The sequence below is a fragment of the Rissa tridactyla genome, chromosome 7 (assembly GCF_028500815.1).
Source record: "Rissa tridactyla isolate bRisTri1 chromosome 7, bRisTri1.patW.cur.20221130, whole genome shotgun sequence".
Lineage (NCBI taxonomy): Eukaryota > Metazoa > Chordata > Aves > Charadriiformes > Laridae > Rissa > Rissa tridactyla.
Window position 1 is genome coordinate 56,193,976 of NC_071472.1, and position 21,247 is coordinate 56,215,222.

Consider the following 21,247-nt stretch of genomic DNA (forward strand, 5'->3'; position numbering starts at 1 on the left):
CAGGCAGGAGGTACCTCCCACGCCGGCAGCTGAAACGCTTCCAGTACGGCTCAGCCAGAGAGAGGCAGAGGGAGGGGAATAATAAAAAAAATTAAACAGATTGGATTTTCGGTTTTAATTGAAAAATGAGCAGAAGGGCTCCGGGAGGGAGACTTCACTCCGAGAAGGGCAGCCGCACGGGGTTTGGAAATGCTCCCAGCCCTGTCTTTGCCTCCCTACGCGTTTGTGCACGCTTTAGGCAGGTGCCGGCCCCGCTGCCTGCAGCCCAACGGAGGGGAAGGTGGTACCTGGAGTTTCTGAGTCGGCTTCAGGCACCTGAAGCTCTGCCCTCACCTCTCGTCACCCATCGCCCAGTGCTCTGGCCGGGACAAAGCAACCCGTGCAACATCCTGGCAGCCCCTCCGGGCACGCAGGGACCCCCCAGCTCCCAGCACCTCACACAGCCCCCAGGACTTGGCTTGGCCAACGCCTTGGCCATTACCCCAGGAATGTATCTGTGCCACGGACACGCACATCTCCATGTGCCAGACACAGTGTCCTCCATTCCGGTGGATCCCAACATAGATCTGGTCATGCTGCAGCTTGATACTTTCAAAAATATCCAAGGAAACATCAAAGGGTCTGTACGTGCCCTGGAAGGTGCCCACCCCCAGCCTGGGGTACTTACGAATGACAGAAAAGCTGCCATCAAAAGGATGCGGACAAGGAGATCTTCAAACTGCTCCAGCACCAACTCCCAGAGGGACTTTCCTGGTGGGAAAACATGAAGCCAAGCACAGTCAGTGCTCAAAAAGCCCCCCACAAGACAGGTATTTTAGACCACTGAGGCCACTAAGACCAACAGGACCCCGTCCCCCGCTCGCAGCAGAGCTGCCCCCGTGCCCGTCGGCCGTGGGCAGCCGTGAGGACATCCAGCGCTGCAATGGGGGATTTTTCTCTCTAACATTAAACACTTTCATTTCTGGCATTGGCCTGGTTTTACTACGTCTGGTTTTTAACTACAGAAACCAAATCCTCTGTGTTTCTACTCACAGCTGGTAGCCTTGCCATCAGAGGCAAGCTCTGCTCCCAGCCCGGCTGTCTCTGGGGTTAAAAGCCAGATTAAAGGACCCCAAAGGCTGTCCCCTCCTCGTCCCCAGCACCCTCCACCCAGACTCAAGGCAGCCTCCCCTCCAACCTGTGACTCACCTTCTTCTGCAGGGAGCTCTGGGGGTTTTCATCAACAGCCCAGCAAGCATAACAAAGGAAAAAATGATAAAAATAAAAAGATTAATCGGTGATTTAGGCCCAGATTAGCAATCCCTTCCCTTGCACCCCAGAAGTCCATTCAGTACCCCAAAATGCAACGTGCTCTGCACATATTCCCGCGTCAAGACAGTTTGTCCTCGAACTTCTCAGTCTGACACCCAGTAAGCAGCACGGGATGCTCCCGCACCAGGGAAACATCATTTCCCTGCAGCGAGCGGCTCCGGCAGCATTTATTCCTGCACTCAGCCTGCCGAAAAAATACTCCTCAGGAGCTGCCCTCTCCAAATCCAGGACACAGAGCTCCAACCATCCCGTAAAACGCCCTGCCAGAAACCCAATACGGACCCGCTGGGGACTGTAACTTTCAGACCACGTTTCCCATTACTCAGCTGTACTTCACAGCCTGCAACGCTCCAGGAAAGAAATCCAAAGCTGATGCTCAGATGGTGCAAGCCATCCTCCTGAATCCGCCCCGGTGGGTGCAGAGCCCCCATCCACACTGCTCCCAGCCAAACCCAAGCCCAGTCACCTGCACGACCTGAAAAAGCCCCAAGGGCTCCCGAATGCCCGCCACAGAATCACAGGGCTGGAAGGGGCCTCTGGAGGTCACCTAGTGCAACCCCCCTGCCAGAGCAGGGTCACCCAGAGCAGGTGTCCCCGAGACTCCCGTGTCCCCATGGGGTGACAGTTACCTTCGCACGCCACATGCACCGAAGGGCAAGCTGGGCAAGGCACAAACCCCAGTAGCCGCTAAGGGCATCGCTCTGCTTCCTCCCCCCGTGCAGCTACGGGTGGTGCTGGCCCCGCCATGGGCAAGGTTTGGCCAAGGACTGCCAGGTCCTGCACCCAGAGAAGGCTCAGGAGTGACACCCCCCCCCCCGGCTTTTGGCTGCTGGTCTCCATTTGCACCCACTGTTCCCGCATTCGGGGTGAATCCTTTGGTTGCCCGCAGAGCAGCTCCCAAGGGAGCCGGCAGCCGGACCAAAACCTCTGCCAACTGCCCGAGGTGGGGAAACCTGGACATTGCTGCTGTCTCATGGAAAGGGAAATCCAGGATTCGCTGAGCCCAGCGGAGCTCGCTGGAGGTGGAGGAACCCAAGCCATAGCCAGGCATCGGCGAGCCCCGGGAGGGCTGTGCTGGTGGCTCAAAGGCATCGCCAGCGCTGCAAGGGACAGGGGGGTCCCAGCACCGAGGTGACACGGTGCAGGGTACCCGCCGCCTCCATCCTTCGGTGCTCTGGGGCGGGAGGGAACCGGGCAGAAAATCCCAACCCCAAACCTCCCCACGGGGAAAAATTCAGGCAGAAACCTCCCGAAGAGCTGCCCCAAAGCCTCCGCTGCCTGCCCCCTCCTTCTGCGCCCCGTGGGCTCAGTGACAATAAAACAAGGTGTTCGTCCAACTCCTTGCGTTTCTGGGAGGGAATAAGGGACTGGCTGAAGCTCAAGAGGAATCGGCCCAAGGCAGACGCGCTTGATGCCCCGTCGCCGGACCCGACACGGGGTGTCTCCCAGCACCCCCAGCGCGGGGCCCTGAGCGAGGGCAGGAAGTGAAACCTGCTCGGCTGTTTTCCATCACCTATTTTCATTCAGAGAAATGAGAAAAGAAAAAAAACAACCAAAAAACACAAAAACCCAAACCAAACCCACCTTCACCGAACAAACCAGTGAAAACAAGAACCCCAATGTGTTTACGCTTCAAACTGCACCAGCTCCTCGCTGCTCACAGACGCAGTTACTATGAGTTGGTTTAAGCCCATGGCCCTCCTAGATAAGGCTACTCCGATCCCGCGTCATCGCGAGGAACAGACAGACCACTACGTAACGCCTATAATTATTCTTATAGCCCCAAAAAAAAAAAAAAAAAATTAAAAATACATAATCTTGGAACGGCTTCAACATTTCGAATCGTTCTGCGGAGCGTGTCAGAAGGAAAGTGGCTCTTCTCCCTTTTGCAGCCGGCTCCTCTCCACCCCCGGCTTCCTCTCCCCGGCCCAGAGAACCACCAAAATTAAAAGTAGAAGAGATCTGCTGCTGCTATTTCCATCCAGGCTCCATTTTAAGGGTGCAAACGTGTGAGGTGAGCGGGCTGGGGGCAGGCGGGTGCCCCGAGGGAGGCATCTGGGGCTCCCGCAGGTCTCGGCTCTGCCGGGGGGTGCCCAGGGGTGACTTTCCACCCCGAGCAGCCACCCGAAACGCCGCCGGCATCTTGGTGCCTCTCCCGCCCGGCGTTTGCATGAAGAGCCACGGCGTTCGCAGAGCGGGGACTTTGCATGAGCTCTTGATTAAAGCATGAAAACGGCTTTCCGCGAACTCAGGAGGAAACACGTGCGGCGGGGGCAGCCAGCCGAAATACCGCCGGTGGCAGAGTGACACTGTGCTGTCGCTGGCACCAAACCCCAAACATTAGCAGTGCTGCTGTAGGCGCCTCCCAAAAAAAACCCCAATTTTGAGTAGAGTGAGAACCAGGCACCTCCCCTGCCATCACTGACTCCCTTCACGTGGCAGCTCAGCGCCCATTTTGCACCAAATACCCAGAGAAAAAAGGTAGAAAGTCACAATAAACTCACATTTTGGAGTCTGAATTGATCAAAATTCATCAGAAAACAGGAATGTTTGGGGCTGAAGCCTCTGCCTCTCACTTCCACAGCCTCACTAGAAATAAGAGGGTTTGCTACTCACCAAAACCCAGGTTTGATGCGTCACCCCCCCGGCACCGGGCACGGCAGCATAGCTGGCACCGCTGCCATGTCCCACCCAGCTGGGAAACCCACCACAGGCAGGGAACCAGCAAAATCCCAAATCCACAATTCCCTTGGGACACCATGGTGAGCGCAGACAGGCTGGAACGGAAACTCCCAGCTGGCACCTGAATAGCCCCTTTCTGTGGTGGGTGGCTGAGAGCTCGGCACGGAGATCCTGCTCTGTGCCCGAGCTCCCCGACACGGCCAGAAGGCAAATGCAGTAACACCACCGAGGGTAGAAAGCCATAACGGTTGCTCAAAGGATCCCAAAAAGGGGCCACCCACTCCCACTATAAATTTTCAGCTGCCTGAGCCGAGCAGTCCCGCCGCGGGACCCACAGCTTGCAGACACGAATCTGCAATTTCTCCACTCCCGCTCTTCTGTATCATGGATTTGGAGAGCAGAGCCAAGGAAGCAGATGCCAATACAGGGCGATGGGTGCCCAGATGTCACCGGACCGTTCCCAGAAGCAGGAGAGTGTGCTCTCCTCTGCGTTATGGAGCGGAGAGATGCAGCCCCGGCTCCACCGGGCTTTGCCTTGCAGGGGCTCAAAACACAGCCAAGCTCCAGGGACCGCTGAGGATTTGCAACGTGCTCCGAGCTCGTCACATCACGACTTCTTTCCTCGCTGTGCCACCACGTCACACGGTGACCGTGGCCCGAGCTGGGCTGCAAAATCTCGATAGGAGATGGTCTAAGGGCATGCAACGAGCCCGGCCACCCCGGGCAGACGCGGGGTTGCTGTTGGGCTATTTTAGCCGGAGGTTAATCTCCGGCTCCTGCCAACTCAAACAGGGCTGGCAGCCCGCGGGCTGGCGCCTGCAACATGGCAGGGCACGGTAATCAGGTGATGAAAAGGTAAATAAACACGGGTGCCACCCAGGAGGGAGGCGCGCAGGCTGCCGCCCCGGGGCTCTGCGACAGCCCTCGTGCCCCCGGGGAGACCCTGCCCCGCTCTCCGCGCCAAAGCAAACACGTAAAACACGACAGGGTGGCAGCTGGGGTCGCTTTAAGGAAATGTTTGAGTTTCTCCTGCTGTAACAGAATGAAAAATCCCCGGAGCAGCACAGCCCTACAGCAGCCGGCGTTTCTCCATCGCGCACTGAGGTATCACATCCCGCTCGGCTTTCGGGGAAACCGAGGCACGAGGAGACACTTTCTCCCAGGCCAGCACACGGCGAAGCAAACCCTGGTGCGTGCTCAGACCTGGCGTGCGACCCACAACAGCACACATCTGGCAAAGTGAATGCTGAAATACCGTTATCCCCACTGTTTCAGGAGCTTCCCTTGGATAAAATCAGACTTTCCTTATGGGAAACCCTTCTGCGGCCAATCGATGCGGGAAGGGTGGCAGGAGGGTGCCCAGCACTGGGGATAACGCTGAGCATCGTGCCCAGGCCCAGCTCTCTGCTTCAATTAACTCCCTTCAAGCCATATTTCTATATCATAAAATCACCTTTTTTCTTTTTCCTGCCTATAATTTCTTTTTCCATATGCAGGGAAGGGGAAATAGATGGGCAAAACACAGGACACATCCGACTCCCAGACTTTGTCAACAGGCAGGAAAAAGGGACCCAAGAAAGCAGTGAAAAGAATAAGAAAACCCCTAAAACATCCCCAGCTGGGAGAGCAGCCCCCCTCCCGTGACATAAAGCAGGAACCCAGGCAGGGCTGCTCTGGGATCCTTCCACCGTCCCGCAAGTCACCGGGCAGAATAAATTGTTATTTTAACTGGCTGCCTTTCCTGGGAGCGGCTGCGCTGGAAGGGTCCCGTGGCGGAGGGACGTCTGCTCTGCTTCATCCCCGCTGACACCCCCGGCGCTCCGCGCAGCTGCCGCATTGCACAACCGCCGCCGGCTCCTGCCGGGTTGTTTGAAGGCGAGCTCAGCCCATCGCCGGCTTGGTGTCGCTCCCGCCTGGGGACGGAGGCACGAAGCCGCTCCTCACCTTGCGCGGTCTCGCCTGAGCCGCAGAAGTGTAAAAAACCAGCGGTCGTAAATAATCCCAGGGGTTTTAGCGTTATCTGGGATGACAAACACTCCAAACCTAGTGGTGCTCATGCTGCCGGATGTTCACAGAGGACAAAGCGTAGCTATCTACATGCCTTGGCTACGTATTAGTTAAATTAACCCACACGGCTTTGCTTTTCTGTGAAGCTTCACGCCTGAGCTTCCCGAACACCGCTGCATCCCTGCAGCATCCCGAACGCCTCGTGCCTCGCCTGGGCTCCGACCGGCAAGGCTGCAGCTCTGCTCGGGAAGAGCAGGACCTTCAGGGTGAGCTGAAGGGACTTTCTGAGGTTGTTTCAGCTTCTGCAGAACAAGCCGGGCTTCGGTCGTGGTCTCACCCTCCACCCGCCCCGGCCCGCCTTGGCCTGGCTGGAGGGGAAGCCAGACCCACAGACACCATGTGCTACTGCAGCGAGATGAGGAGATAAGGATGCTGCAGAGCTGAGCTTGCTGTTTACCAAAAAAACCACCCCCCATATATTAAAAAATCCAGGAGCCAGCCATCCAAATCGCAGCGGGGCGGGGGACAGCCCCGGGGCACCCCCAGCACTGGGGGGGCTGGACGGCCGTGACAGGGGGAACAGTGAAGGGATGGAGGTGAAGGGATGGAGGTGAAGGGAGGGATGGAGGTGAAGGGATGCGAGAGCGGCAGAGGTGAAGGCAGGGCTGGCAGAGCAGCATCTCGCACATCCCAACAGTGTCCCTGGGTGACTGCATCCTGCAGCATGTGAACCCTGCGACCGAGCTGCACCGAGCCCTGCGACCCAAGGAAAACACCATTTCACCCTGCATTACCGACAGGTGCAGGCACCGCACTGGGAACACCCCCGTCCTTGTGCCGGGCGGCCACGGCCAAGCTCTGCTTTGCACCACCAGAGGATCCGTCTCTTCCCCGTGTCCTCCATCACCCCGAGGAGCTGGTCCCAAAGCCACCGGTGCTTTTCCTCCGGTGTCTTTCCCTCCCCAGCGAAGGCGGTGGTGGCGTGGTGGCCCTGGGTGTGCCGCGGGTGGGGGAAGCACCTCCGGCTCCCCCCCCGGCACCTTATTTGCTTACCGCCTCGCAGCTGCTTTTTCCTGCGCGCCGGGCGAGTTTTGGTTACGCCGGCTGCCCGTGACAGCCGCTCGCTCGGGGCTGCTTCGAAAGGCGGCCGGAAGATAAAAGGCACGAGATACAACCCCCCTCCCACAGCAAACACCAGCGGTTTGCTCTTCCTGTAACTCCCCGGCGCTCGTCCCTGCTCCGGCCCTGCAAAAGCCCAGCGCCCCGCCTGGCCGAGGGATCCACAGCCCCAAAAATAAGCAAATTTGGGGCCAGAGGAAGCGCTGGGGATGGCAGCGGGTGAGGGATGGCGGGGCGGCACATCAGGATGGTTAGCAGAGCTTTAAGGGCCAGAAGTGTCCTCGCTGTTTTCCAGGAGATGCTTTAGGGCGAAATGATCCAACCGGTTCTTCGGCTGGCACCAGGATGCTGTACACGGCTGGCAATACAATCAGCCCCCAAAGTTTCTGGTTTGGGTCACAGGGGCAATAAAACCGGCCCCCAAAATGCCTGGTGTGGCTCGCAGGGCTTCCCATGGCAGACGGGGCTCCGGAGCGATGGCTCGTCCTACCCTCACGCTGCTCTTCCAGTCCCACCCAACACCATCCATCCTCCAGGGTGGTGACAGGTCCCAGGGGAGAATCGGTGCCTTGGGGCACCCACAGCCCCGCCGCTGCGGTCGGAGGGGAGAAGCTGAAAGGCTCATTTGTTCTTTTTCTGGCCACCTGAGCTTATCTCTGCAGGTCAGGGAATAGGAAACGGGGTTATCCTGGATGTGCCCCTCAACAGCAGTGATGCACCGTGCAAATCCGGCCCCGCGGTACCTCCTTTTCCCCAGAAAATCAGCGTGTCCCCGAGCTGAAGGATCAGCCACCACCACCACGTCCCGCTGTCCAGGGAGAGGGAAACGGGAACGGAGGTGGGAGCGCAGCATCGGACCGATGGTCCGCGGAGCTGTGGGAAACAAATACGGAAAACTTTGCCCATCCCACCCCAAACTTCCCTTCCTTTATTCTTGGAAATGGCTCATCCCCAAAAGGTTGGACAGCACGAGCTTCCCTCTGCCACAGCGCAGGGGGTCCTGGGCATCCTCCTCCCACGCCACGGGGAAAAGCAAATAATTTCCGCACCGACAAACCACCTCCTTTTCTTAATGCTATGAAAATAAGATTATTTTGGCCATTTTGCCCCCAAAAACGAAGCTGCCGGTCAGACTTGCAGCTCCAGTGCCCACGCGGTGTTAGCAAGAACAAAGTCTTGGGGAAATTTAGGGGGAAAACCCTGGGGAAATGGGGGTGCGAGAGGTGGCCTCGTCCCCGCCATCCCTGTCCCCGCCAGCACCCGCAGCGGATCCCGGGGCTGGTTTTGGGAGTGGGAGGGAGCGGGGCGGAGGAAACCCACGGCTCCGGCCTGGGATGGATTATTTGAGCAAACTAAAAGCAGCGGTTTGTTCCCTCCTGCACCAACGCAGTGGAAAGAATTTCCAGCTCCGGCTCCCGGCTGGAAAAGCTAAAAATCTGCGTTTAAATAGTAACAGGTTTTGGAAAAAGGAAAAAAAAAAAAAAATAAAGCCACTACAGGAGCTTCAATAAAATAAAGCTTAAGCTGGGGTGGGTTTTTTTTTAGTATTGGGGTCGTGTTGGGGTTGTTTTTAGCTTGTTATCTCTGCTTCGAGCAGACCCTTTCCGTAAACTCAGGAAAAGGCAAAGGAGCGAATCTGCTGCGTTTGGGAACCTTCTGCCAGAACCGCCACAACCCCAGCCGAGGGGCATGCTGCCATTTCAGCGTATCCTCTTCTCGCGCCCTGCAGATATCACTTTATTTCCTCCTTTATTGCCCTCAAACTATTCTTTCACCTGATTTCCCATTGATACCCCAGTGGTAAGTATTAAGTAAATTGGGGATTTTTGCCCAGTAACGCTTTTTCACCCTTTTGGGCTCCGCTGCAGCCTCCTGCCCTCGGCTGCTCCCCGCATCACAACTGGGATGCCCAGATGCCACCCGCAGCCAAACCCGCCCCGACGCAGCACGGAGGCAGAAAAGCACCAGCCAGGCCAGGGAAAAACGCTACGGGGAATTTGTAACCCCTCCAGGCACGGCGGACCACCCCGCGCCACCACAAACTGGCCTCTCGCAGCCAGCCCGTCACCCGGCGACAGAAAGTTTAATAACAATTTCCTGGCAGCGGCGGGGAATGGTTTAGGAAACCAAACCCCGCGGGGGTGGCAGCGCCAGGAGCCCCGGCGATGCCCTGTGATGCCGGGTCAGCTCGGCCGCCCGACCCTGCCCGGCACCGGGAGGCTTCAAATATTCCCAAGGAGGAATTTCAGCACTGAAAATTGGGCTGTGCCTCTCATCTGAACTCTGCAAGACTTGGGGAGTAGCAAGGTGGGACAGTATTTGGGGTTTTTTTTCCTAAAAAATAGGAAAAAAAAAGATATTGGGGCTTAAAAGGCAGGTAAGAATGAGACTAGGATGCATTTTCAAAATAGGATGTATTTGCTCCTGGAGGAGAGATGCAGCAAAGGGCTGCCATTGCTTGGGGAGGGGGGAGAGGCATCCCCCAAAAACGACTCCCCGAGGATCTGGTGAGTGTTTACACCCAGCGGAGTATCTTCGGTGAGGCTGTAAGCAACCACTGAGGATGTCACGCTTGCACGGCATGCCAAATAAAATAATAATAATTAAAAAATAAAAATAAAAATAAAGAAAAATAAATGAGAAAAATAAATAATAAATGTAACTAAAACATCCCGCTAGCCAAGTGCTGTGGGAAGTGCGGGTGGCTCCCGGTCGCCGCCCCCAGCAGCGGCCGAGCGGCTCAAGCGCATCCCGCCGGCAGCATCCCTGCTCAGGGGCATCCCTCCCACCGCCCCGCGGGGACCAGCCGCGCCAGGGGCCCTCGGCACTCCAACACCGGTACCCAGCGCCCCGGGACAAGGCAGCCAGGGCAGGGCTTACCTTCCCCCTGCTGTAACCCCCGCGAGTTCCCCGTTTGCAAGGTGAAACCCCCCAAAAGCAACGCCCCAAACCAGTAACCCCAACTTAAAAAGAAGAAAAAAAAATAAGAAGTAACTACAAGATAGTACTTCTAAATCCAAACAATTTTTTTCTCCCACTCCCTGCCAAGATGAGGAACCTGCTCAGTCTCACCCCCCCAAAAGCTGATATTTTAATAGCTCTGTTTTACTCAATCCTGCCACCTGTAGCCAAGCCACAGCACACGAGCTGAGATCCATATTTATGGATCAGGGAAACCCAAATTTTGCACGCCAAGTTGGAAGCAGACCCTGCCCCAAGCTCGGGAGCGAAGGGAGCCGACTCCATCCTAAAAGCGCAGAGGTCTGGGCGGGGAGGGGGGGTGTTGGAGGGATGTTTTTCCCATTTGTTTGTTTTCTGGAGGAAATGCCTCTGCCACAGCAAATCCTTGTGAAATTTGAAAGTTTGAGTACGGCATCTCAACCCATCTCCCATCCGCTGGTACATAAAATCAGGCTGATCAACGCGGCCAGTGTATCTGCAGGGCGGTGCGTCCTCCGACCCCAGCCCACATGGGTGCTGGTGAGCTGCTTTTCAACTCAATTAACTCAAACCGAGATTATTATTATGATTGATTTTTTTGCAGAACTCCCTGCCCCGGCTGACCCGGCTCCCCCCTACACACACACTTGCTTTTTCTGGGATCTGTTCTCAGAGCGCGGTCTATTTTCAGCAATCCTCTTGGATGGGTTTTCATGGAAAATGAAGTCCACGCTGCCCCTAGTTTAGATTATATCAGGAGAAAAAAATTTCTGTAGGATAGAAAAGATCTGTTCTTCTGGATGGGAAAAAGGGGCGAGTTGGACAATTAATAGTTTTCATGGATGAACTCTCTGGGGATCACGCATCTCTCTGCAGCTCAAGTAGTTCCTTTCCCGGAGCCAGATACTCAGAGATCCCTGGAAACATGGGTCCCATCTAGGCTTTTTCCACCATCTCCTTCCAACTATGTATAATATCTGTGTGCGTGTCCATAAGGATGATATATTACATATATATATACACACACACGTATATGTGCAGAAATATCTATAGATATATTTGAGCATATATATATCTGAGCATACTTATATGTATGGACAGATAACTATATATATTTGAGTATAAGGGTGAAATATTATATAAATGTGTATATATACATGATACCTACATACATTTGTATATAGGAACAAAGTCTTTTTTTTATATATATGTATATATCCATAGATACATATATACATTTAGGGAAGAATAATTTGAATTAGGCTTTTACAGATAGAAGCAGAGCCCCAGAAGAGGCCTGAGCCGGCACCACACAACAGGACTCCCCTCCGGAGGGGAGCGGATCAAAACGCGACTGCTCCTCTCATGGCGTTTCCATTTACCCACAGGCAACAGAGGGTCCCTGTTTTCCACACTCCGAAGCGTGCAAAAGCCCAGAAAACCTGCAAAACCCCAAAGGAGGGGAAGCGCCTGCGGCGGCAGGAGCCGGAGGGCCAGGGACGCAGCTCCATCCCACCCCGCACCGCTCAGCCGGCTGTTTTTATTCTTATTTTTCCGCTCACTCCCCACATTTTCCTTATTTTAGACCTTCTGTTGACTTGGAGGTTGCAGAATGGAAAAAGAAAAGTGTCAGGTAGAGGGAGGGTTATCCTGACCCCGGCTGCCCGTCTCCTGGGGACGGGCGCTGCCTGCTCGCCAAAATCCAGCTGAGCCGATGTTTTACAGGGCAAATCCCTGGGGATTCGGCCATGGCCGGAGCAGCCGGAGTCACTGCTCAGCTAATTGAGCTCCTCCGCGAGGATCTCTGCGCTTTCGCTCCCCGCGGCAGAGGGAGCAGAGGAGAGAATCTCCCCCGCCCACGCACCCCTCCCAAAAAATAACTGATTTTTATCAGCAACAAATGCAAGAAAAACTGTTTCCAAACCAGAAGAAGAAAAAAACAAAACAACAACAAAATATAAAAAAAGCAAATACATAACACACAAAACACAACCCTTGCATTTGCTTGGAGGGCGGCTCTGCAAGAACTCCAGGGATTTTCTCCAATAAGATGGGGGGGGGGTGGGGGGGGGGAAAGAGAAAAAAAAAAAGCCATTGTGGCCATGCTTTCCCCCAGGAGGACACGGACTGGCCGTGGGGACTGGTCCCGGCACAAGGGACAGCTTTCCCACCCAGCTCCTGGCAGCACTACGGCCACGGCCGGCGGCTCTGGGGACCACAGGGATGCGCTGCAGCTGGTGTCACTGGGATGGGGAAAAATCCATCATCGCCGGGGCTACCCCCGGCCCCGCGTCCCCCACCTGGGCAAGGACGCCCGACACAACCCTGCCCTTCGGTCCGAATTAACTCACATCCCTTCCCCGCCTCCCCCCGCACGCTGGTTTAAAATACACATAGTGGCTAAATAGCAGGAAACACCCGAAGCAAAAATACCGCGGACAGGAACCCAGGGGCACAGGGGACACGCAAGAGCAAGAAGCGGATTTCCTCCCCAAAACATCGCACCTCCGATGCTGACGGTGACCCTGCCGCGCGGCTGGGCCGGGCCACCAGCACCGTGACACCCATCCTGGAGTGCCTTCACCCCTCGGCGTGGACCTGTCAGCTCTTGACAGGGAAAATACATCTTTTTATTGCCTGTGTTTTGCTTTGCCTCCATAAAGGGGTCTTTTATGCAAAGGTGTCCCACGGCAACTTGCAAATGTTAGCGTAGGGAGAAAAGAAATAAAAAATATATACATATAATCTCAAATGGGTGAGAGATACGTACATATAATCTCAAACGGGACACGTGTGTATACATATAATCTCAAATGGGACACACACACACAAATATATACACAAATATATACACATACAAATATATTAAAAAAAAAATCTCAAACGGGTTCACGTGGGAGCACAGGCGATGAAGCCAGGACCTGCCTCGGTACCTCCAGCAGGTTGCTGAACGTTTAAATTTTAGGATTTGGATGATCAGAGCGGAGACACCTGGATTTAGGGGTACTATAGGTCTAGACTTCAAAAAGAGGTACAAAATTTCAGGTTTGAGCCTCCGCGGGTCACAAAGAGATGCCACCGCGTGCCCCGAAGCGGCCCGATGCCTGGTTGGCCCAGGCGGGACGTGGGCATGGACCATGTCCTGGGAGGTAGATGGGACGGCTACCAAACCACAGCCTGACCTCGGACTTACCACCTCTGCGGGTGAGAAAGAGAAAAGGCTTTCACAGAGTGATAACAAGCAGCCAAACCTCAAAAACTGGGAGGTTCCCACAAAATAACAGCAAATACTAGTTATAGACATGAGCTTAATTGCTAGCAAGGATTAATTCAACCCCGCTTCAAAAGAACAACACTTTAGACCCAGATCCGACCCTCCTTTCATGAGATGACTGGCTCAACTCCGGCAAGCCACCCGCCTTGGAAAAGACCCATTAGCATTAATTGCGTTGATCCTGGGAGGAATAATGAGTCTCCTGCCCCAGCGTTGCTCATCACCACCCGCGCGGTCCTTGCGCGGACGCTGGGGGAGCAGGCAGCTGCCTGCAGCCCTGCCCGCGAGGGGTTAACCGCCCACGGAGGAGCCTCTGGCGTACGCTCGCGTCATGGAAATACTCAAGTAACCACAATTTTCTCTATTGCTTTTTGGCTCCGGCTCTTCAACATTTCTACACTTCCAGCCCAGATCTCTGCTACCTGTTTTCCAGCGAGGTAACTGGTTCAGACCGCGGCTCGACCGAGCAGGCAGCAGTTTGGGTTTTTTTTTTTTAATATAGGTTACTGTTATACTTCCTACCTCCAATACTACCAGCACTGAGATATAAAAAAAGATCATGAGTCACGATATCGGGAAAAAAAAAAAAAATTAAAAAATTCATATGTACAATAATAAATGGAGGTGGGATGGGGGGTTGGTGCTTTCTGGGTATTAACATTGCACTGGGTTGGACTGAGACCAGCCAACGCTGTCCTGCTGCTGCCCGCCCACCCACAGCGGCCGTGGGCCCCTCTCCTCCATCCCTCCCGCCTTTCCCAGTCCTCCCAGTCCCCCCAGCATCAGCTGGTTCTCCTGCCCGAGGTTTGCCGACTGACCAGGAGGGGCTGCCTTCATCCCATCTGAGGTGCAATGGAAGGTCATCCATGAGCGCTACATGAGAGCCAGGGGAAGGGGGGGGGGGAAATAAAAGGGGTGAACAAGAAAGAAAAGATAAAAAAGGCAACCGGAAAAATCCTTCCCTCTCCTGATAATCACACCCTGCCTTAATATTTCCACCCTGTAATTGAAAATATCAGCCCAGCAGCTCATCTCCTGTCCCCAACCCGCTCCCAAGCGCTTCCCCCTCCGTATCACCCTGCTGTTCAGAGAATCATGGAATGGGTTGGGTTGGAAGGGACCTTAAAGATCGTGTAGTTCCAACCCCCTGCCAGGGGCAGGGACACCTCCCGCTAGACCAGGTTGAGCCAACCCACCTCAAACCAGCCAGCCCAGGAGACAACGTCCTCCTCCTCGCACCACCGCTGGCTGCAATTAGCAAAACGAGCCACGGGGCAGGGAGTGCTGCTCCACGCGCCAGAGCTCCCCAGGTGCCCTAATGGGCTTTTCCCAGAGAAAAAAAAAAATAAATAGGAGTGAGGTGCGAACACTCAACATCTGCCCCATGGCTTACAAAGAATAACACACACACCCCCCCCCCCCAAAAAAAAAAAAACAACAACATTTTGGAGGGGCATCAGCATCCCACCCAACTCTGCAAACGCTGCGCGTAGGAGAAAAAAAAAATCAAAGCTGGCTCCTCCAGAGGTTTGAATATATGAAAAACAAACCAAAACCAAACCAAACCAAAAAACCTTCATTTTTCAGGCCTGGGAAAAGGAAAGCATCTTAGCGTCGCGTGCAGCCCCACCAGCCCTGAGAGGTTTCTGATAAGCCGTTGGGATCGCGCTGCAGATCGCAGCAGGGCGATGGGAACCCCGCTCTCGGGGGAGGTTTCGCGCAGCGGGGAGGGCACGGGTCGGCCGTGCTCACCCCAGCTCCCAAGTGCCATCGCCACCGGAAAGCATCTACCATCGGCTTGAAGTTGCCGTGCTCAGCCCTGCTTCACACCAGCATCTGCAGTTTCGGGCACCCAGCAGGGACGTCCCGCGGGGCTCCGTGCCGGGGGCATTGCCGGGCTATGGACGTGCCAGGCCAGAGCCCACCGGCAGGACGGGGGCGATTCAGCGGCAGCCAGGAGCCTCCTGCTTTCACACCATCCCTTTCGCAGGAGGAGATCAAATGCAGAACGAAAAGGCAGCCACTTGGACGCTTCTCAAAAATTAAAATTCTCCTTGATAGGAAGAAAGCACAAGCAACACCAGGCGACGGGTGATGCTTTTTACTCCAGAAAAATGGTTTTGAGAGGAAGCTTTAAAAATAAAAATAAATAAAAAAAAACCCACCATACTTGCAACATAAATATCAGCGTTTCAGAGATTTACCCTGGAGGGACACGACCACAGAAATGTGACTTTATAGCTTCGAACCAGATCTGGCGATTAGAAAAGGCTTAAAACGCGCAGAAAGACCAATATCACGGAAAAGGCAAGGAGCAGATGTGTGGCTACATGGTGACGGCGAGGACTGCACTGCGTTGGCCGAAAACATTCGGCTGGAGTAGGGAAGTCAAAATAGACACCTGAAATACCAGGGGAAAGGGTTCGGCTCTATAATATAATGCCTTAGGATTATTTTGCTGCTCATAGCGTTTTTGGAGGACCCGTTCCAGCCCCTCTCTGGAAACAGCACATCCCAAGCCGGCATCCGCAGCGCATCCGACCCCTCCTAAACCAGTGTTTTGTAGCACCAGCTCCACCACCCCCAGCTTTAAAACCAGCAATGAAATGAAAACGTTAATGAAATAACACTCGGGCAACAGGGGAGGCCAGCCCCCGGGGGACACACGAGACCTGCACGTAAAATCCTGTCCCCCCCAGCGCAGCCCCAGCCTCTCCTCGCCCTGGAAATTCTCCCTCCCCTCTTCCTACAACATTTTAAGAGCAGCCATCAGTCTTTCTGAACATTGCTCTTTATTCACAATTTTTTTTTTAAAGGTAGGTGTGAAAGCGGGTAACCTCAGAGAGCAGCACAAGGATGAAAATCCCGACTTTCCTCTTGTCCAATTAGGAAAATTTCATGTAGTCTCTCCAAAATTTGAAGGCGCTCGCAAGGTTTTAATGCCTCAGCATTTCTCCTAAGGGAAAGGATTTGGAGAAGGAGAGAAAAAAAAAAACAACAAAAAAAACCCCCACCACCCCCCCATCCTCGTAGCATGTTTATGAATCAGACTGTTAAGCGTGTGTTTCGGGGGTGGAGAAGGTGGGCGATGCGCAGAGGAACAGAGCGCAGAGTTAGATGAGTCAGAAAATGCTGCTTTTCCTCTCCTTACCGGCAGCTCAAATATTTCAGCGTGAAACAGAAATTTTATTTTTAATTTTTTTTTTTTTATTGTCAAGAGAGAGTTGGAGCGTGACCTTGGCTGGTTAGCAACCGCCGGCAGCTAACCCGACGTGAAATAATGCGCCGCGATTAGAGTACGCGCAGGGACGGGGGCGTGCACACGCGTGTGCCTATGGACCTATACGCACACCGCGGGCACGATGGACCTAAATACGCATGTACACGTATGTGCCGATGGACGTATATACACGAGCATGTGCCCATGGACATATAATATACACACAGATGCAGCCCAGGGCATAGGCTGGGAAAAGGATGGAAATAAATAATATAATCAGTGCTTTTTGCGGCTGCTTCTAGCAGAACAGGGGCTGGGACACGCTCTCACGCCAAAGAGCAGAAAGCTCTTCGTGCCGAGCCTGGGTGGGTTTGGGGAGAGCAGCAACACACCATGGGCTCGATTCGGGCTTAGGGACATCTCCTCCTCCCACCCAGGTAGGCTCAGGCGCACACGTAGAAAAATACACGCGAGGGCTCCGAGATCCCGAAATAAACTTTACGGAGCCGTAGAGAGGTGTGTTATAAAAGAAAAGCCAATTTACTCATGGCTTTGAGTTCACCCTGGGCTGAAGCTGGCTCGAACGACACCCGAACCAGCCACCACCTACACGCTGTTACCGTCGCACCTCGCGGCGTGGCGCGGGAGGCCTGAGCAGCGGCGGGTACCAGGCTGGGGTCAGCCCGCGGCGAGGGGGAAGGAGGGGATGGGGAACACCCTGGGGGGGCTCCCGCGGGAAGGAGGGAGGACAGGCGAGGGGAGATAAACACCCCTATGCTGCCCACAGCCCAGCGCTTGCCTCCCCTGACACTCACAGCCCCTTCAGGCTACCCATGAAGCAAATAAAATTATGCATATGCATTAATGCCGGCAATATCCTGCCTGAAATGGATGCTCATTTACACATGGAAATACATTTAGAAGAGAGAAATTGGAGCTATATTTAAAACAGAAAAATCACTTGACTGTCTGCGGGGCGACTCCTGTTTATATCTGTCATTCCTTGGCAAAACCGGAATCATTCCAGGGTAAATCATGCCCCTGGCTTTAGATTTAGAAAGAAAAATGTTTGCACCCCTCTATCCTCTGCTCGGTCTGTTATAAAATAAGATATGCGCATTTTTTTTTTTTTTGCTCTTGTATTTTTATTTTTTTTTAAGTGTTGTGGAATAAAAGCAACCTGTGGAGCTGGGTGTTGATGGATGGGAGGGGGCGTAGGGGAGCGCCCGTGGAGCATCGCAGCGTGTTTATTGGTTAAAACGGACTTTGGAGGTTCGGGAGCCTTTTGAGAATCGCCACGGTGAGACCTAAACGCTCTGCGGCTTCTCCGGTTTCCTTGGCAAACGAAAGGGCCGTGCTGACAGCGCCGATGACAGATCTGAAACTCGAACACGAGCTCTTCCTAATGGAGAAATATCTTCCTCCAGTCCAGTAATCTATATCTCGCTGCCCGGCTGCCAAGCCACGAACTGGAGATATGAAATAATCAGTATTGCTCTCTGTTTCCTCCTGCAAATGTAAATATGAGCACTGGAATGGAAAAAGCAATTTTAGGCTCTAAAAGAATACCCCCTCCAAAAAAATACTACTTTTTTTTTTTAAATATAAAACATGCCAATGGGCACTGCTTCTCACTGAACGCTGGAGCTCATTGCAGCTCATATTTTCTAAATGCATTGACACAATAAAAAAAAAAAAAAAAAGCAGAGAGCAGCTCTCTAAAGTACATCGGGAGGCAGTTTTTAAGAAAGATGATGTATTTTAGATCGTGATTCACGACCGCGCTGGCAGTTTGATTTCAGGTTTAGAAGGAAATGAATGAATGTGAGAGAGGAGGGTGCGAAAATGAAACTCGCTGGAGCTGAAGGTCTGCTCTGCGCTTCGAGCCACGCAGCATTTGAATTTGCTTCCCCCTTCCACGCGAGCTCAAGCGAGTCGCCAAACTGCCCCGCACTTCTGCTGCTGGAGCTCAACCAAGCCTAAATTAAAATGCAATTTGACACAGGCCGTCTTCGAGACCCGTGCTGCCCGCAGCATCCCTCGCCCGCAGCATCCCTCCCCAACAGGGCACCCAAGGGCACCCCAGCACAGTCGGGGAGATCAGCTCCTGCTGCCACCACCCAACCTGGAACTTCTCGCCATGCTGGGGAAAAAGGCTATTTGCTTAACATCGAGGTTTTAAACCAAACAAAGCACGCAGGGTGCCATTCTGCAGGATTTTAAGCTGTGCTAACCTGTCCGTATCTCATCTGCGCCACAAGAAAAATATAAACACTACACAGACAAAAAAAAAAAAAAAGAAAAAATCGCAAAAAGTCGACATTCTTAAAAGTCTTCAGCCACATTTTCACTGATGGTCGCACTGCCCACATTACTGCTCTCAACGTCTGCGCACACCACTGCGAGCTGCGCTGGACAGGAGATGCCGAGCTCTGCTTTGAAGCTGAAAGCCACGGGACGTCCCCAAAGTCAGAAGCTCTTGTGAACCAAGAGCCTGCAAGAAACCCAACACTGAACCCTACGGGAAGCAAAACTGCAGAGAAAGGCAAACACAGAGCCATTGCTTGCAAGAGGGGGAAGGAAGAAGAAAAAACATAATATATAAAAAGACAAACTAATTGCCACCGCTAGCCCTTTGCTTTGCGCCTACGTCATATGTTCGAGCTACCTTTCTCAAGGCAGAGAGCCCGGTGCCACCGAGCAGCCAACGTGCCTGACTCAGCAGCGATGATTCACTTGGGCAAACAGGAGAATGAAGCCACCGCGAGCCCCGCGACGGCGATGCCTGTAGGTGACGCGCTGCAGCACGGCACAGGCCACCCGTACGGCCCATCATCCCCACCTTCCCATGGGACCGAGGGATGGCACAGAAACATTGGGAGCAATTATACCTTGAAATCAGACCTCTTCGTTAAGGATGCGTTTTGCGTTCAGGCCCCCAAAAGCAGAGGGGTTGCCCCCCCTCCCAGCTAACCAGAGGGGTCCCCAGCTGCCCTCCTCCAAAATCAGGGCAGGCGAGGGCAGGTGTGATGCTCCATGGCAAGAGCTCCCAACCCAGCCCTGACCACCGGAGCAGAAGCCGCCCGGTGCGGGGGGTTCTGGGGGGAAGGGGGAGCCGGAGCACAGCCCAGCACGCAGGAACGCTGCTTGCAGCGCTTGTCTGGAGGAGGCACAGCCCTCCCATCCCACCCAACGCAGCCCTCCCGATGAAGAACAATGCATACAGCAATCCTGCCAGCAGCTGCTCGGGCTTCCCTGAGCCTCATCCACGCGGATCAAGTGAAAAGGAGATGCAACAAGCTCCAACGCAGGAGAGTGTTTACACACTTAGCTCCTTGCACAACTTCGAGAAAGGGCTTGCTACACCAAACCACCGGAGCAAACTCCCCCTAAACCCCTCCTGTTTCCGTATACCGAGTTAACGACCTACCTCCCGTCACAGCCTGAGCAAGCAAAATCAGTATTTACTCGGGGGGGTTCAGGCACCCCAGCAAGTTCCTTCCGTGCGCACTGAGCACTTAGAAAACCCAAGTTTAAAATTTCCCCTTATCAAACCCAAGAAGCTGCTCAAAGAGGGTTCTCCAGGCCGGCACAGCGCGCCACGAAGCCAGCACACGTCCCACCACCCTATCTCCCCCTGCCACCCCTTCCTCTCCCATGGCAGCACCCACAGCCAGCCAGGGCGGCGGCAAGCGGGGCCCTCCCACCGCAACACCCCGCACCCCCGTTTCGGGGCTTCCCCCTTTCACCCACAAGCAACGCACAAACTTCCCCCTCTCTCCTGCCGACACACCCGCGTCCCTCCCCGCCTTCAGGCACCCCGCCCGGGAAACGTAATACCCCCGCTAATCGCCACTGCTGCCCGGCCGCCCGCTCTCGCAGTAATTAGCCCTTAATTGAAGGCGGGAGGCTCTCTCCTGACCAACAGGTGTCCCGCGGCAAACCCCCGCGGCTTCCCCGCAACCCCCGCGGCTGGGGCGGGGGGAGCGGATGCTCTGCGGGGCAGCACCTCGGACCTCCCCGGTCCCGGCGGGAGGGTTCGGGTCCGGGTGCCGGTTGGGAGGGTCCCGACGGAGGGTCCCCATCCGCCCGCGGCGGGATGCCGGAGCCCCGGGAGGGCTGCCCCATCCCGAGCCCCCCCACCGCCGGGTTCCCCATCCCCTCCCGTCCCCACCGGCAGCATCCCACCGCCCCGTCCCGCACTAACCATTGGGGCCGTACTTCTCCCGGTTGCGGCGGACCTGCTCCGGGCTGAGCCCGCAGCTCTCCGATACCCCGAAGCGGCGGAGGACGTCGAGCACCGGGTGGCTGTGCGCCGCCTCCATGCCCCGGCCCGGGGGGATGCTCGGGGCTGGGGGGGGGCTCACGGAGGGCACACGGGGCGCCGCTCGCACGGCGCTGCCTCGGCACCTCTCCGGGAAGGGGCCCCCGCCGCCGGGACCGCCTCCTCCCGCCGGGACCGCCCCCCCGCCGCTTCCCCCGCCTCCCCCGGGGCCGCCGCCCGCAGCGTGTGTCCGTCCCCCCCCCCCCCAGCGGGGCAGCCCCGGGGACCCCCCCCGGGCTCCGGCAACCCGGCCCTGTGCAGCCCAGGCTGGGCCCCTTCAAACGGCCCTCTTCCCCCCGCCCCAGCCTTTATATTATTTTTTTAATTATTTCCAAACTTCTCGGAAGTGATGCTGGAGGCCAGGGAAATC

General features: G+C 55.0%; 1 protein-coding gene across 3 annotated transcripts in view; it reads right to left on the bottom strand.

Annotated features, from left to right (window-relative positions):
• ATP2A3 (ATPase sarcoplasmic/endoplasmic reticulum Ca2+ transporting 3) overlaps positions 1 to 20,928 on the bottom strand; it is a 52,521-nt gene extending 31,593 nt beyond the window's left edge. For 2 of the 3 annotated variants that reach the window (XM_054208952.1, XM_054208954.1), the window contains exons 1-3: positions 20,761 to 20,928; positions 1,189 to 1,206; positions 668 to 750 (exon numbers count right to left, since the gene is read on the bottom strand). In XM_054208952.1, coding sequence (XP_054064927.1) covers positions 668 to 750; positions 1,189 to 1,206; positions 20,761 to 20,878 — 219 coding nt within the window. In that variant the 5' untranslated portion in view covers positions 20,879 to 20,928. The remainder of the gene's footprint in view (positions 1 to 667; positions 751 to 1,188; positions 1,207 to 20,760) is intronic. The other variant, XM_054208953.1, reaches the window with a different exon arrangement.
• Between the last annotated feature and the right edge of the window lie 319 nt (positions 20,929 to 21,247).